The 13,591-nt window shown below is 31.1% G+C and overlaps 1 protein-coding gene across 2 annotated transcripts; it reads right to left on the bottom strand.

Annotated features, from left to right (window-relative positions):
- Nucleotides 1–7,956: 7,956 nt before the first annotated feature.
- On the bottom strand, nucleotides 7,957–11,697 carry LOC111482488. 2 transcript variants are annotated; one of them, XM_023128299.1, is made up of 4 exons: nucleotides 11,327–11,399; nucleotides 11,204–11,249; nucleotides 10,972–11,069; nucleotides 7,957–9,044 (listed from the first exon to the last, which is right to left on the bottom strand). In XM_023128299.1, exons 3-4 carry the CDS (start codon nucleotides 11,064–11,066, stop codon nucleotides 8,480–8,482), a joined length of 660 nt encoding a protein of 219 aa, XP_022984067.1. In that variant the 5' UTR covers nucleotides 11,067–11,069; nucleotides 11,204–11,249; nucleotides 11,327–11,399; the 3' UTR covers nucleotides 7,957–8,479. The 2 variants fall into 2 exon arrangements, with proteins under 2 accessions (XP_022984067.1, XP_022984066.1); XM_023128298.1 differs by lacking the exon at nucleotides 11,204–11,249 and having other exon boundaries at nucleotides 11,327–11,697.
- Nucleotides 11,698–13,591: the final 1,894 nt, after the last annotated feature.

Genomic DNA, 13,591 nt, shown 5'->3' with positions numbered 1-13,591 from the left:
ATGTCCAATTTGTAGAGTAAAAGATTAGCTCTCAACAAATTTAAAATAAAAAAATATATTTTATATTGTTAAAGGTGAGTTCTACCATAAAAGAATAGAATGTTTTATACGACTTCAAAACTTTTATCTATATGACACATCACTTTTATATTAAAATGACTAATAAAAATTCTATTTTTTTTTTACTATTTTACTTTTGTTTTCTTTTTCTTTTAAATCACTCGTCTCAAATTAATAATCTGGAAAATTAAATTATGACACTACTTATTATAATTTGTTTGTGCTTTTCCTTCACAAAAATCAACATAACAAAATATGTATTTTTCTCTGAGCTCAGTTGGGTAAGATTCGTGTTTGAAGATATTTTAATTTCTAGAAAATATGGACTCCTTTGCAATTCACTTTGAGACTTTCAACCACGAGAAAATAGAAAGCTTGAAAGTTAAGACATAATTATTATTTCTTCATTTATTAAAACTATAATTTGTAAAAAGTGCAATGCATGAAAATGGAGGCAGAAACGAAAGAAAATATATGAAATCAACAATAGCAATGACATACGTGATGATTCCCATTAAGCTTACAAACTCCTCTTTTCTCACATCGAGAAATGCAGTGATTCCATAGGCTTGCAAGTTCCCAAATTGGAATGGTTGTTACAGCACCATTGACCATTTGCATTCAAACTCTACTTAACTCTACTCATTCAATTTCCAAAAAAAAAAAAAACAACACTCAAAATTTATTTGATAATAAAAGTTAGACATGCATATAAGAAGAGGAAGCCAATGAAGACGCAGGTGAATATTGCTCATACTTTTGCCATCGATCTTGATTGTGTTGTAAAAAAATGTTGATGTGTAATGCACGTGTGATGGTGGATTTTATTGTAAAAAATTTATTTATTTTTAGTCAATGAAAGGTAATTTATTTGTGGCAATTTATAATAAAAAAATTATTTTAAATTATATTCAAAACTATTTTCATATAATAATTTAAAATATAATTGCAGGTGGACAGTGAGAACAAAGTTGGTGACAGAAAATCTAGCTAAACTAAATCAAGGGTCCTAACCGAGTCAGACATAACTTTGCTTAGGTTCTTGCAACTGAACATGCTTCACGATGTGGTTCCTCCAGTGCTAGCCATGGAGGGGAATGCCATCAATTAGGGCATTATTGGCCACTTACCATTTTCTCGTCGGCCGCCTGACTCCAAGTTTCTATTTTGTTATCTTAACCATCTCCTCTACTCCATTTAAGATGGAGAGAAAGATGCATCTAATGGCAAGATTACAACTATTTTTCTTTATTTTATCTTTTACAAAAATAACATATACGACATGTGAGCAAATATTAACCATCCTAGATTCTACTACATACAACCTATATACATGAACATGAAGTTGGACCCAACCCATATACAAATTAAAGTAACATATATGCATAAGGTCCGATAATATATGAGAAATTAGTGTTTGAATGATATGGTGCAATGTAACATATAATAATGTATATTCATAACACGTAACTCACTTGACCTACCACCATATAATCTAATCCTCAAATCCACCTAATACCTATGATATATTTATGCTCAATTCATTTATAAATAAGTCCCATTGAGATTTTTCTCCCAAATTGGTTGACTGACAACCTTTCACATTGCATGTATAACACCGAGGGCCAATGATATATTTTCACGAGGCTATCACTTTGATTGGCTTGAGAATGTCTGAGGTGGTGAGAATTAACCTTCAAAGAATTGTATCTTTGGCCCAATATTTTAGACGATGGTTCACGAGGATTCTTGCCAAATTAAGTTCAATTATTGTGGGACTTCTAAGGTAGACAAGAAAGGCTATCTAACCAAAAGTAGAGTTATATCAAACATTTTTATAAATAGTTCTGCATCCATATTCACCAGTTTCACATAAATTGTTTTATTTATTTTAATCAGTAAGCATGAAATAGTTGGTTTAAATATAAGATAAATATTTAAATTATAACCTTTACTTCTATATTAAAAACATCAAAAATATTTAAATTATAATTAAATAATATAATAAATGAAATATGTTATTAACCATCACTAATTCCATAAATTCAATCATTAAAGAGAGTGCATTTAATGCACCTATGTTTTGAAGCTCAACTTTGAAAGCTAACGGGCAAAACTTTCCAATAATCTTATAGGGTATAGTCCTAAGTCATGAATTATCGTAAGCTAATTTTATGGTTACAAACCCCTATCAATCGAGTCAGGTTCACGATTAAGAGTTAGTTAATGAACTCCTAATTGTCCATATATAACTGCTAACATCACAAACATATAAAATAACGACCTAAACATGAATACCTAGTCATGAATTTTAGTTCATAGAATAGTACGTATGTATTTAGTAAACATATATAATAACAATCAACCAGTGTCATCTCAGCTCATTCCATACTCAAACCTTTATAATAGGTTTCCTTTAACATGTTTTGTATCATACTAATAACATGCTCTCGATTTCGGTTAAATCATAGCTCAACAAATCATTCCTAGATAAACGTGCTCATAACTTTTAACGTGTTCTTGCATACATCAAATCAACTCATTTCATACTCAAATTTTTACAACATGCTTTTTATATCATATTATCATGTATACTACGAACATAGTTAAATCCAAGGTTGCAAGATGCTACTTACTTAGAAAGTTCCAAAATTTGCCAAACTTCTCAAATATGGTCATTGAGAAAAATCTATGAATATAAGTGAAAACAATGCAAAAATTAGAGTTTAAATGAAAAAATAAAAAATGCACAAAAAAGGGTAAGTGTTGAGTCGGGTGTCGCTAAAAACATTGATTTTCGGTAGATCGAGAATATGTCTTAAATTATACTCAACTTATGAAGTGTAAACTTTTTTTTAGTAAAAAGAGATTCTTAATAATCTACGATCCGAGTTCGTAAAAAATAATTTCAAATCTAGAAATAAAGGGTGGTATGACCATAATTATTTTTTTTTATTACTGTACTATTTTGTTCAAACATCTTTGCATAATTTCATTAATCACCCTAATATAATTACGACAACACTTCGAATTTTCATTTTCATGATTCTTTTTTTAATTGGAATACTACGATTAATAAATTTTTAATAGGTTCAAAATTAGGATTCAAGAAAATTAAATTATTAAAAAAAAACACTAAAATGATAAAGATATCATGGTTAAGCGTGTTGGGCATGTGTCATCATTAAAAGAACATATCAAACAAAATTACATAATACTTTGTTATTTAAAAAAAAAAAAAAAAAAAAAAAAAGGACAAACCTGTAATTTTTGGATGGCACGTGTTACACGAGCGGTATTGATATTATTATGATTTCTTATTGGCCGTTCAATTATTCACAAATTATTATGTTTTATATGAGATTCAGTCATGCAATCGTAGGCCCAGGGGCATGTGATCTTGTCCTCTTACCTTTTAATTGTTCGGTCTAAATTATCATTTTTTTCTTTTGGAAAAAGCACAAATAGAAATTACCTTTTTCTTTTTAATATATTTTTTATTTTTCCGTAACTATTTAGTAAATTTTTTCGGCGTAAAGTGACCAATTTCATATCATAAGTCTATATAATAGGTATATTTTGTTCGACCGCTCAAAGAAAAGTTGAGCTTCGATCAAGGGAGCTTAATCTCATTGATTATCCAAAATAAATAAATAAATATTTGAAAGGTTACCAACCGAAAAGTAAAAAGTAAAAAAGAAGTACTGTTAATAAATAGAAATAGAAAATAGAACTGGAAAAGTGTATGATCTTCATTCAGGTTTACCGTACAAACTATTAACTAATACCTAAAAATAGAAAAAAATAATATATCTAACTAAATCTTGTAAATAAATAAAATATACGATTAATCAAATTTATACTAAATATCTCAGATATATTCTAACTAATATATCTCCAAAATATCCTCTCAATAAATACGTTTAAGAATTTGTAGGCCAGGGTGAAATGTTAGCCATCAAAATAGCCAAAATAAAATAAATCAAGAAAAGGAAAAGCACAAGACATTGTATAGTAAAATCTAAAATATATTATTTTGTTTGTCGTGTAGCTCGTTAGAAACATGTGTGTAGATCCAAACACGGGAAACGATAATAATAATATATTAAATTAGAGATCTTGTCAATAAATTCCAAACAAATTTATACCTCGAATAAATGCTTTCCCCATTCTATATAATTTAAATTTAATTAATTTTAGAGTTTTTAATAACATAAATTTTTAATTTTATATTTAACTTAGTAGAAGATGGTTACAAGATTACTAAAAAAAGCTTAAAAATTCGGTTTAGATGTGTATGATATATGGGGTGGTTGAAAAAATAATTATTCGACAACGGATGGTCCATGGGGTAAATGCACTTTTCCATCACTTTTGTTTGTGTCCCCACCACGTGAGACGAGCATGATTACTAAAGGCCAGAATTTACCCACAATATACCATAAAAACGGTGGATTATCTATAAATAAATAATAATAAAACTTTACTTTTCTTTCAATAATCTTTTTGCAAAAATATATTTAATTTGCGTATTCAACCTAAGAAAAGAAAAGCTAGATTCGATGATTCTAAGGTTTCCACTTTTCCAGTTTTGTTGGACGAAATAATTATTAGTATTATTATCATTTTAAAAAAGAAAATATATATATATATTTATCAAGGGCATAATATATAGATAAAAAAAAAACCAATTCAATCAACTTTTTTAGCAAAAAGTTAAATAGATCAAATCATATTAATCTCAAACGCCTCTAGAAACATCAAAATGGCTCTATAAGGGTCCATCCGGTAAAATGGAGTCTAAAAAGTTCAATTTGAGCCGCAAAGCCAATGGTATATGAGTGTAGAAGGTGAGTCGAGGTGCGAGCAACGACTGGAGGAACTATTTGGGGCAAAGCCTTGGGCATGTGGAAGCGGCTCGAGTCAACGACAAGGAGGCAGGGTGGGTGTTGGTCAACGGGTTGGATTATTGATTAGTTCGAGTTTTGGGGACAGTTTGCGTATCGATCGAGTTGTGGCTTGACTGGGTCGAATATGGTTGGGTGATGGTGGGTCATAGGTTACTATGTTTGAGGCGTTGGCTAGGCGTGGGTTGTGCCTATGTGTGAGCTAGAGGGACATAGGCTGCGAAGGATTCAGCTGAATGTGAGCTAGATTTCTTGTCTGAAGGCGCGAGGTGGGCTGAGGGTTTCAAAGTTGTGAGGTCTAGTCTCGAGCCTGAGGTTCGAGTCTGGAGTCTTTTGAGGCTTCAATTTAGACTTAAATCCAAACACATTATTAAGATTCTAAAATTAGAGGGTAAAAAAACAACGAAAACAAATTAAAAATAAAAAGTAAAAACATTAAAACAAAGTTGGTAGGCCAAAGTGAAATTTAAGCCGTCAAAAATACTGAAATTAAAAATTCAAAAGAAGTACTAAAAAAATCAACGAAAATACAAAGTACAAGACATTGCCTATTATAACAATTTTAATATATTCTTCTACATCTTTTTTAATTTAACATATTTATTACACGAGAATTTCAGTATTAACAGAGTGTTTTATATATAAATTTATTAGAGAGTTTGTAAAATTCGATGAAATATAATAATAATTATAAATTTATTACACGGGTGAAAGTTATCTATTTATAATTAAATAAATTAAATATCTTTATCTTACAATAAAATATATGTATATTTGATAAATGCTAATTTTAACCGGAATCAATTTAAATATAATTAATCCACTCACTTTTATTAATCAGTTAAATTGTATATTATTTTTCTAAAAATATATTATAAAAATGTTTTAAAATCTTTTTGACCCATTCAAAGACATATGAGTGCTTGTGGGGGAGAATGTGTGGGCCCACCATTATCGATCTGTGTGGAAACACAGTAACATGACTAAAATTAAGACAAGAACTCAATATGAAAAGGAGAAGACACTGTACTATAAAATAATAATTAATTAATATATATATATATATATATATATATTATTTTATTTTTAACTGTCGTGTAGCTCGTTTAGAAACACGTGCATATACTCCATTCAAAATTAATTCAACACTATCGTCCAAATAATAATGACGTTTGAAATTATAAATATATTTTTAATTTAATTTTGTGGAGATCCTACTTTTAAATTAACCCAAGTGGTTACGTAAGAATATGGATTTATTTTTAACATTTACAATAAAAAAAAGCTTAAGAGATTCGATCACATGTATAATGAATTACTTTATAAATATAAGCTCAAATTAATTTTATAACAGATAAATCCAAACGACTTGCCACTCATTCTAAACTACGTTAAATTTATGTTCGAAATTCTTGCAATTAAATAATAAATATAATTTAATATTATTTATTATACTAAAAAATATATATCAAAGTTGTTAATGAATTATGAAAAGGATATAGTTGACATCTAAAAATCCTTACCCATTTTATTTTTTATTTAAATTTATAATATTTTATTTCAATCCTATTAAGTGATATAAGATACTATAATGTTTTATTTAATATATTTGAAGGAAAAACAATAAAATAAAAGTGTGTGTGTGTGTGTTTTTTTAATAATGGTTTTGTGTGGAAGCAAGTGGGTACAACGTGCTGGATTTGCGTTGTGATTGGGACAACCATATATTAATTTTTTATTCTACTTTTTTCAATTTTTTTTTAATTTTTATTTTTTACGTATTTTCATTTGCTAAGTCTCAAATAGGTTATAAATGTTATGTATTTATTATTTTAGAAAATATATAGTTTTATGATATTTTATTGAAACGAATTTACAACCTGGATATTATACTTACCTACTTATTTATCTTTAAAAAAATTGTTTAAATTTTGTGTTGGTTCCTCAAATTTTAAAATATTTATTTTTAGTTTTTGAATTTTGAAAAATAAGTTCACGTGTTCTCTAAACTCGTAGATAGTGCTATGAAAAATTGACTAAACTTCAAATAGGAATTTTCTGAGGTAAAAGTTGATGGCAATGTAACAAATGTGTAGGGTCTAGTAAATTATGGTTCTAAAATTAAATCGTTTGTTTTATTCCTTTCCATCATTGTACTTTGGAATGTTTTTTTTTTTTTTTTTTTTTAGAAAAAAAAACACCGTCCATCTTTGTGGGAAAACAACGGTGCTCCAAAAAGACAACACATGAGAACGTGTGGCAAATAGACAAAAAAAATCCACTACAAAAACAAAATGTCTAATAAATTTATAAACCTTTCTAAATTCAAAAAATTAAAAGGACGGATAAAAATAAATATGGGAAGTTTTAACCATGTTATTTGAAACCATTTATTTTATTTTAATGTTTTATTTTAAGAGATAATATTTAAAGAATATATTAATTATGAAATATATTTGAGATATATTTTATTTTATTTTATTTTTCATATTTAATTAGTTTATATTTTATTTTTTTAGAATAATAGGTATTAGTTGGTAATTTATATCCTAATTAAAAGTTATAAATTAGTAGGTATTAGTTGTTATGAATATCAATAAGAATGCACCGTTCAATTTCTCATTTTTAATAATTTCATTTCTCATTCTTAATAATTTGTGTTATTTTATAAATATAATTTGATTCCTTAGATATTAGGATTAAGTTATATTTGTGTTTTGATTTCAAAATGAACATGGTAATTTGTATCCATTAATTTAGTTTTTTTTTTTTTAAGAAAATGTTTACATTTTGCGATATGTTTCCATTAATTTAGTTGTTCTTCAAAATCGGTATTTAAATTTAGCTACCTGCCTTCGTAGATTGCTTTTTTCTTCATTATTTAAGCCCATCCATAACGGGCTTTTAATAAGGCTGGGCTTTCTCTTTGGAAGAAACGGCCCAATTAGTCCCCATCAATACAACAGCCGTGTTTATGACCCAGGTGATCAAACTCTACATATAATATCATCTCTATTCCTCCTCTGATTTTCCGATCAATTTTGCCTGTAAGTTCAGAAGGCAATTATGACAAAAATTCAATAATAACAGCGTCATAAATATGGAATAAATGGGACACTGGCAGCTTCAATCTTGTGACCTCTAAAGCCGCAGCAGCATTTTATCTAGAAAATTAGCTCTGAGAAACACCTTCTCTCGACTCGAGCTCCAGTAGAATCAAATAGACAGAGTTTCTCACACAAGCTCGACAATGAACATCTCTTCTCGACTCGGGCTTCATAAGAATGGCTCGCTCGACAATGAACATAGCACACAAGGCACCACACACTCGGGAAATGACCTAGAAGAAGACCAAACCATACTCAATCCAGCAAAAGCAATTTTGCAGCATATGCAAAAAGAGAATTTCCATGGAGGTTGAACCAAAAAACAAACACTTCACAGTTCCACAGCAGCAATGTGTTCCATGTGTTATGTTAGAAGAGATTTTCCTCTGCTGAGCATTTACTACTCTACCCTCCAGACTCACCGTCTTTCATTTCCCTGTTCAAGTCCTTGCATGATTTCTGTTCGTTATATTCAGGTTCGGACACTCCCATTGCGGAGCATTCCCCGAGTTGATAAACTCTTTCATCAACCAACGATTTTATGAAAGAACATGACCGCTCTTCGGCTTCTATATTAGGTCCAGGTTCAGGCATGGAGCAATATGGCAACTCCATAGATGATGGGCCATGAGGCTGTGCTCTCATTTGCACCGAGCGCAGGAGCGCAGCCCTTCTCAGATCTGCTGAGTGACATATATCACTAGGAGACGATGGGAAACGACCCTCAGAATCTGATCCGCGTTGATGGGGCTGCAAGCTAGTGACGGGACTAGTATTACATCCAAGTGAAGTATTGGTAGCTGTTGAAGGAGTCATCCCACTGAATGGCCTCTGATATCGGTATGGAGAGACTGGACTGGTAGGTACACTATTATCAGACTGCGAGGGAAATAAGTTTGTGGATGTCTCACAAAACCGGCAGTCATCTGAATCTTCCGACATAGGAGAATATTGGCAGGACATTTCATCCCTGAGATGTAGGGTTAGAGAAAAAAGAAAAAAGATTAAAATCGGAAAATCCCAAAACCATCATTTTGGATCATACAATATTATAAACGAAATACTGACCCAAAATGTAATACATGGCTCTAGGTGGCAGTGGGAAATTGATTTTCTACATGATTAGAATTAGTCGAGATGCTGTGATTTGGCAAAACTGGAAGGAATAAACATACAATGAGGGAAATAGTTTTAAACCAAAGAATAAGGGTTGCAGTAAGAGGCTCTAAAATTGCAGAAGAGTTGGAATAGGTGAATACTGCATCTCTTTGCCACTAGTTTAGACAGTGGAACACAGATGATAAGAGATATGCATGTCTTTCGTGATCTAGAAAACTTAACAAACTTTAAAGACGATCACAATTTTAGATAATAATGTTTTAACCCACTCCATCATAGTCTCCTCCGTTACACTTCCCAACTACTGTTTAAAATTAAAATAAAAAAAACTACTATTTATACGGCTTACAGTCCATCATAGTTGAAGGCCTTTTACACTGTTAAAGAGTAAATAAAAATGAATATCAATAGCAATAAACTCTTAAGCTTTTAAATAAAACATTGTTAATGTAGAACATAAGACTACCATTTGTTGAACAATTAGAAGGAATACAGAAGTCTCCTAACCTTACATTTCAATCAATCTGAGATATAAGTCGATTTTTCCATAACAGAGAAATTGAAACATAAACCTCTTTTTCAACCAAAGTTTCATATTATGCCTTAACTAACATACTTTCAACAACATAAAGTTGACTCTATGTCAACTTAAAGCATATTTCAACTTGTTAAGACATTGCACATTTGTTCTAAAGGTGGGTTTAAATCATGAATCCCACATTGTTGAATTAAAAAGGGAAAAAACATGTAGAGTTAACTCTACGGAGCAGAAAGATCATCATGAAAATTTAAAAGATAAATCTATATCTCTCGTTAAATCTTAAAAGCACATAAAAAAATGAAATTGGGAGTCCCGTCAAGTTGTGGTACGCATGTACTAGAGAGATTCTTCTTATAATGTAATTAATGGAAGAAAATTTTAACATGCATACCAAGGATTTGAAAGTACTTTATCACATACAATTTGCACAAAGCCAAACTTAAGAGAGAAGGATGAATGATCAATTCTAGGAAAAAATAACAATAATCAGACAAGATTTTTAAATCTCCAAGATGGGGCAGAAAATAAGAACAGGGAAAACCATCCTCGTGGACATTATTCATCTTTTCAGCCATCAGATTTTAATAAAGAATACTAAATACTCCTCCGTTCAAACCAAGATGGTACACCAAACAACATTTATCAAAATTTTGCCTGAAGTGAAGCACATACACCTCACATATTAAAACCATGAAACTTCGCTTTCCTAGGATACACCATCAAGTGCATCATAACTACTTGGTTATAACAGCACAAGCATCAATAGGTAATGACGATAAGCTTCTTCAATAGGCATGTAAAGTAGATAGGATACCCTCTACCTAAAAGAATCTGGGAAGGGTACTTCGAAGTTTTGAACTGTGCGTTTTGTTGAGCCAATTACATTTTAAAATTAAATGTCAGATTCGAACTTTCTGGATAAACTCGGTAACTTTTTATTTGCAGTGTAAAGGAAATTCATAGTTTTTTAGGAAAACTACATCTTGAGAATACTAAGCAAAGGAATCAAGAGAATTTTGTTTCAGAAATCCCGACCCATAATGGCATTTCAGACGCATTTCAAAAGTACAAGATTTGTTACATTGGAGAATTTCAATTTCTTCCACTAACATCCATTTGTTTCTGTAATCTTATACAGCACAAGAGCTTGTAAACTTCTATGTAATAAAATTCTCGTTCTTATACAAGACAATCTAAAAGTAAATCAGTTAAACTTTATTGGAACAAATTCCATTACCTTAGATAAAGCATGGACTCTGACCTAGCAGGGGAATCCATGAGATTCTCTGAAAGAGAGTCCCCAACCGTCAATCCATTCAAACTAGAAGCCATTATCTGTGCAAGATCATTAACAACGAAGGGATATACGTTAGGAGGGAATTTTGCACCCAGAAAGGCAGACACAGGAATGGCGCAAAACTTAAAGAGCATAATCGACCCAAATTAAGAAACGCCACAAAGACTCATACCCTAAACGCTGAAATTTCAAGTTCAACCTACAAACCGATAGCTTTTCTGGATCAAAACACAATGTGTAATGGCAAAGAAGTTTCAGATGCCCTAACAATAAATTAAGGGCACACAAGGGGTACCTCACTTAGGTAGCGCTTGTGAGAGTGAAAATTGTCGAGATACACTTCATCGTCGGGATCTCTAGCCCTCTTCCCGCTCGGAGATGGCGTAGAAGACGACGACGGCGGCGGCGGCGGCGCGGAGTTCGATTCAACGCCCATCAGGGGAATTTCAGCAGTATTCCATGCAAGAAATTGAAGGAAAAAGTACGAAATCGACGATCATTTAGATTGAGAAAGAGGATAATGTTGGCAATTTATCGAAACTGGAATCACCGCAACCAGTTTAGGATCGTTGATGAAGAAGGATAATAGTACGGTCTTCTTTGGTTTTTCCTTTTCGGGGCCCCCTGTTTGGAGCTTTCCCAAAAACCGCTTTTATTTTATTTTATTTTGTTTTGTTTCAAAATTAAAATTAGTATTATTTAAATACATTCTTCTGAAAGCATTAATTAAAACTAATATTAAAAATTAATTAAAATATAACTAATAAATAGTTAAGATAAAACAAAATATTGATCCGACGATGACTCATCAGCGTCAGAAAACTAATCCAACGGCAAATACGACACCTGACTCTGCAACCTCATTTCCTCGTAAAACATTTTAATAAACTTCTCCGCCTTCGAATCAATCCCTTCTTCCTCCTCTTCCTCCTCCGCTTCATAATCACACGGCGACGGCGGCGGCGAACGGCGATTCAATTTCAGGTGAACAATGGGGTTGTCATTGAAGGAGAATTGACGCTCTGCAGAATATGGGGGAAGAGGGGTTGGGGTTGGGTGAATGAGTCGCTTGATAAACCGCCACACGTGACGGAAATCCACCGGGAAGGAGCGACGGCAGCGGCGGTGGGTGTGAATTTTCCAGTAGCGTAGGAATTTCATTGCTCTGCGAGCAGCATCCCATTTAGTGCAGGACATTGATGGAGATGGAGAGGGAATATGATGTGAAGAAATGAAATTAAAGAAGGGGTTTATATAATGATCCAAAATGGGTTGAAATGATTGAAGGTGTGTGTGAAATTGTTGAATTCATGGGTTTGTAATTTCACAGAAGGGAACTTCAAGGCTGGAAGGTGAGTGTAAATCAACCTTTTTTTTTTTTTTTTTTTTTAATAATAGTAATTATTTTTATTATTATATCAATTTCAACTATAATTTTTTAATTTTATCAAATTTAATTCAAAAATTAAATAAATCTGACCATTTTTATTGATTTATGTCGTATATATATTTTATAATTTATTGAACATATAATTGAAATTATATAATAGTTAAAATTAATACACGAATATGATAATAATTCATATAATTAATTGTAAAATTAAGCTATTCTATAATAATAATAATTTATTGTTATTATTATTATTATTATTATTATGTCTTTGAATTTGCTAGGAAATTACTCCAACTTTGAAGACGTATTGAGAAATTTCCTTGGTTAATGTTGAGAAACTTCTAAGAAGTTTTCTCATACGGAAATTAAAATTTGAAAAAAAAAAAACATATATATTGAATATTGGTGTTTATTTTCTAGAATTTATGCAAAGGATAATGTATTATAATTGTGAATAATTCGTAGGCTTGATTTAATTTTTAAAATTATATGATTATTACATGTAACAATAACATGAATTCAAACACATGTAGAATGTTATTGTGCATGTTTTTTTTAAGATTTCATTCCTGCATCTGAAATTATTATTAAGTATCTATGTTTAGGATGATATGTCATGTCTCTATTGTATATGTATGTGATTTTAGCAATTATATGGAAACGATTAAGGATTCACCAATTAACCCTTAATCATAAACTCGACTCGATTGTCAGGTGTCTAAATAACTGTAGAACTGGAGTCCATAGTTGTACCTTGGAGTTGGTTGATCTTGAGACTTTTGATTATTGTTCATGCATGTGACTTAGTGGTTAGACATGGACGATTAGGAGTTCGTCAATTAACCCTTAATCGTAAACTTGACTCGATTGTCAGAGGATTGGATAACTATAGAACTGACCTATGATGTTTTATGTTGTATGATTGTACTCGGTAGGGATTACACGAAAGTTTGTTAGTTAATTTCCTTTTAGTGAACTTGTTGCAAGCGACAAGGATCCATAGCAATACCCTTGAGAGTTGATCGAATCTTAGAATGCATGAATCTTATGAGACTGGTACCGAGGTCGCGTGTCGAGGACTAAAATAAGTTTGTAAAAAATGTTTTGTTCTCCTCCCAATCAATATGGGATATCACCTTAAAAAGAAGAATATGTTTCACGTATTTA

The sequence above is a fragment of the Cucurbita maxima genome, unplaced genomic scaffold (genome assembly GCF_002738345.1).
Source record: "Cucurbita maxima cultivar Rimu unplaced genomic scaffold, Cmax_1.0 Cma_Scf00007, whole genome shotgun sequence".
NCBI classification, from domain to species: domain Eukaryota; kingdom Viridiplantae; phylum Streptophyta; class Magnoliopsida; order Cucurbitales; family Cucurbitaceae; genus Cucurbita; species Cucurbita maxima.
Note: the sequence above shows the minus strand (reverse complement) of the source record. Positions and strands in the feature narration are given on the sequence as shown.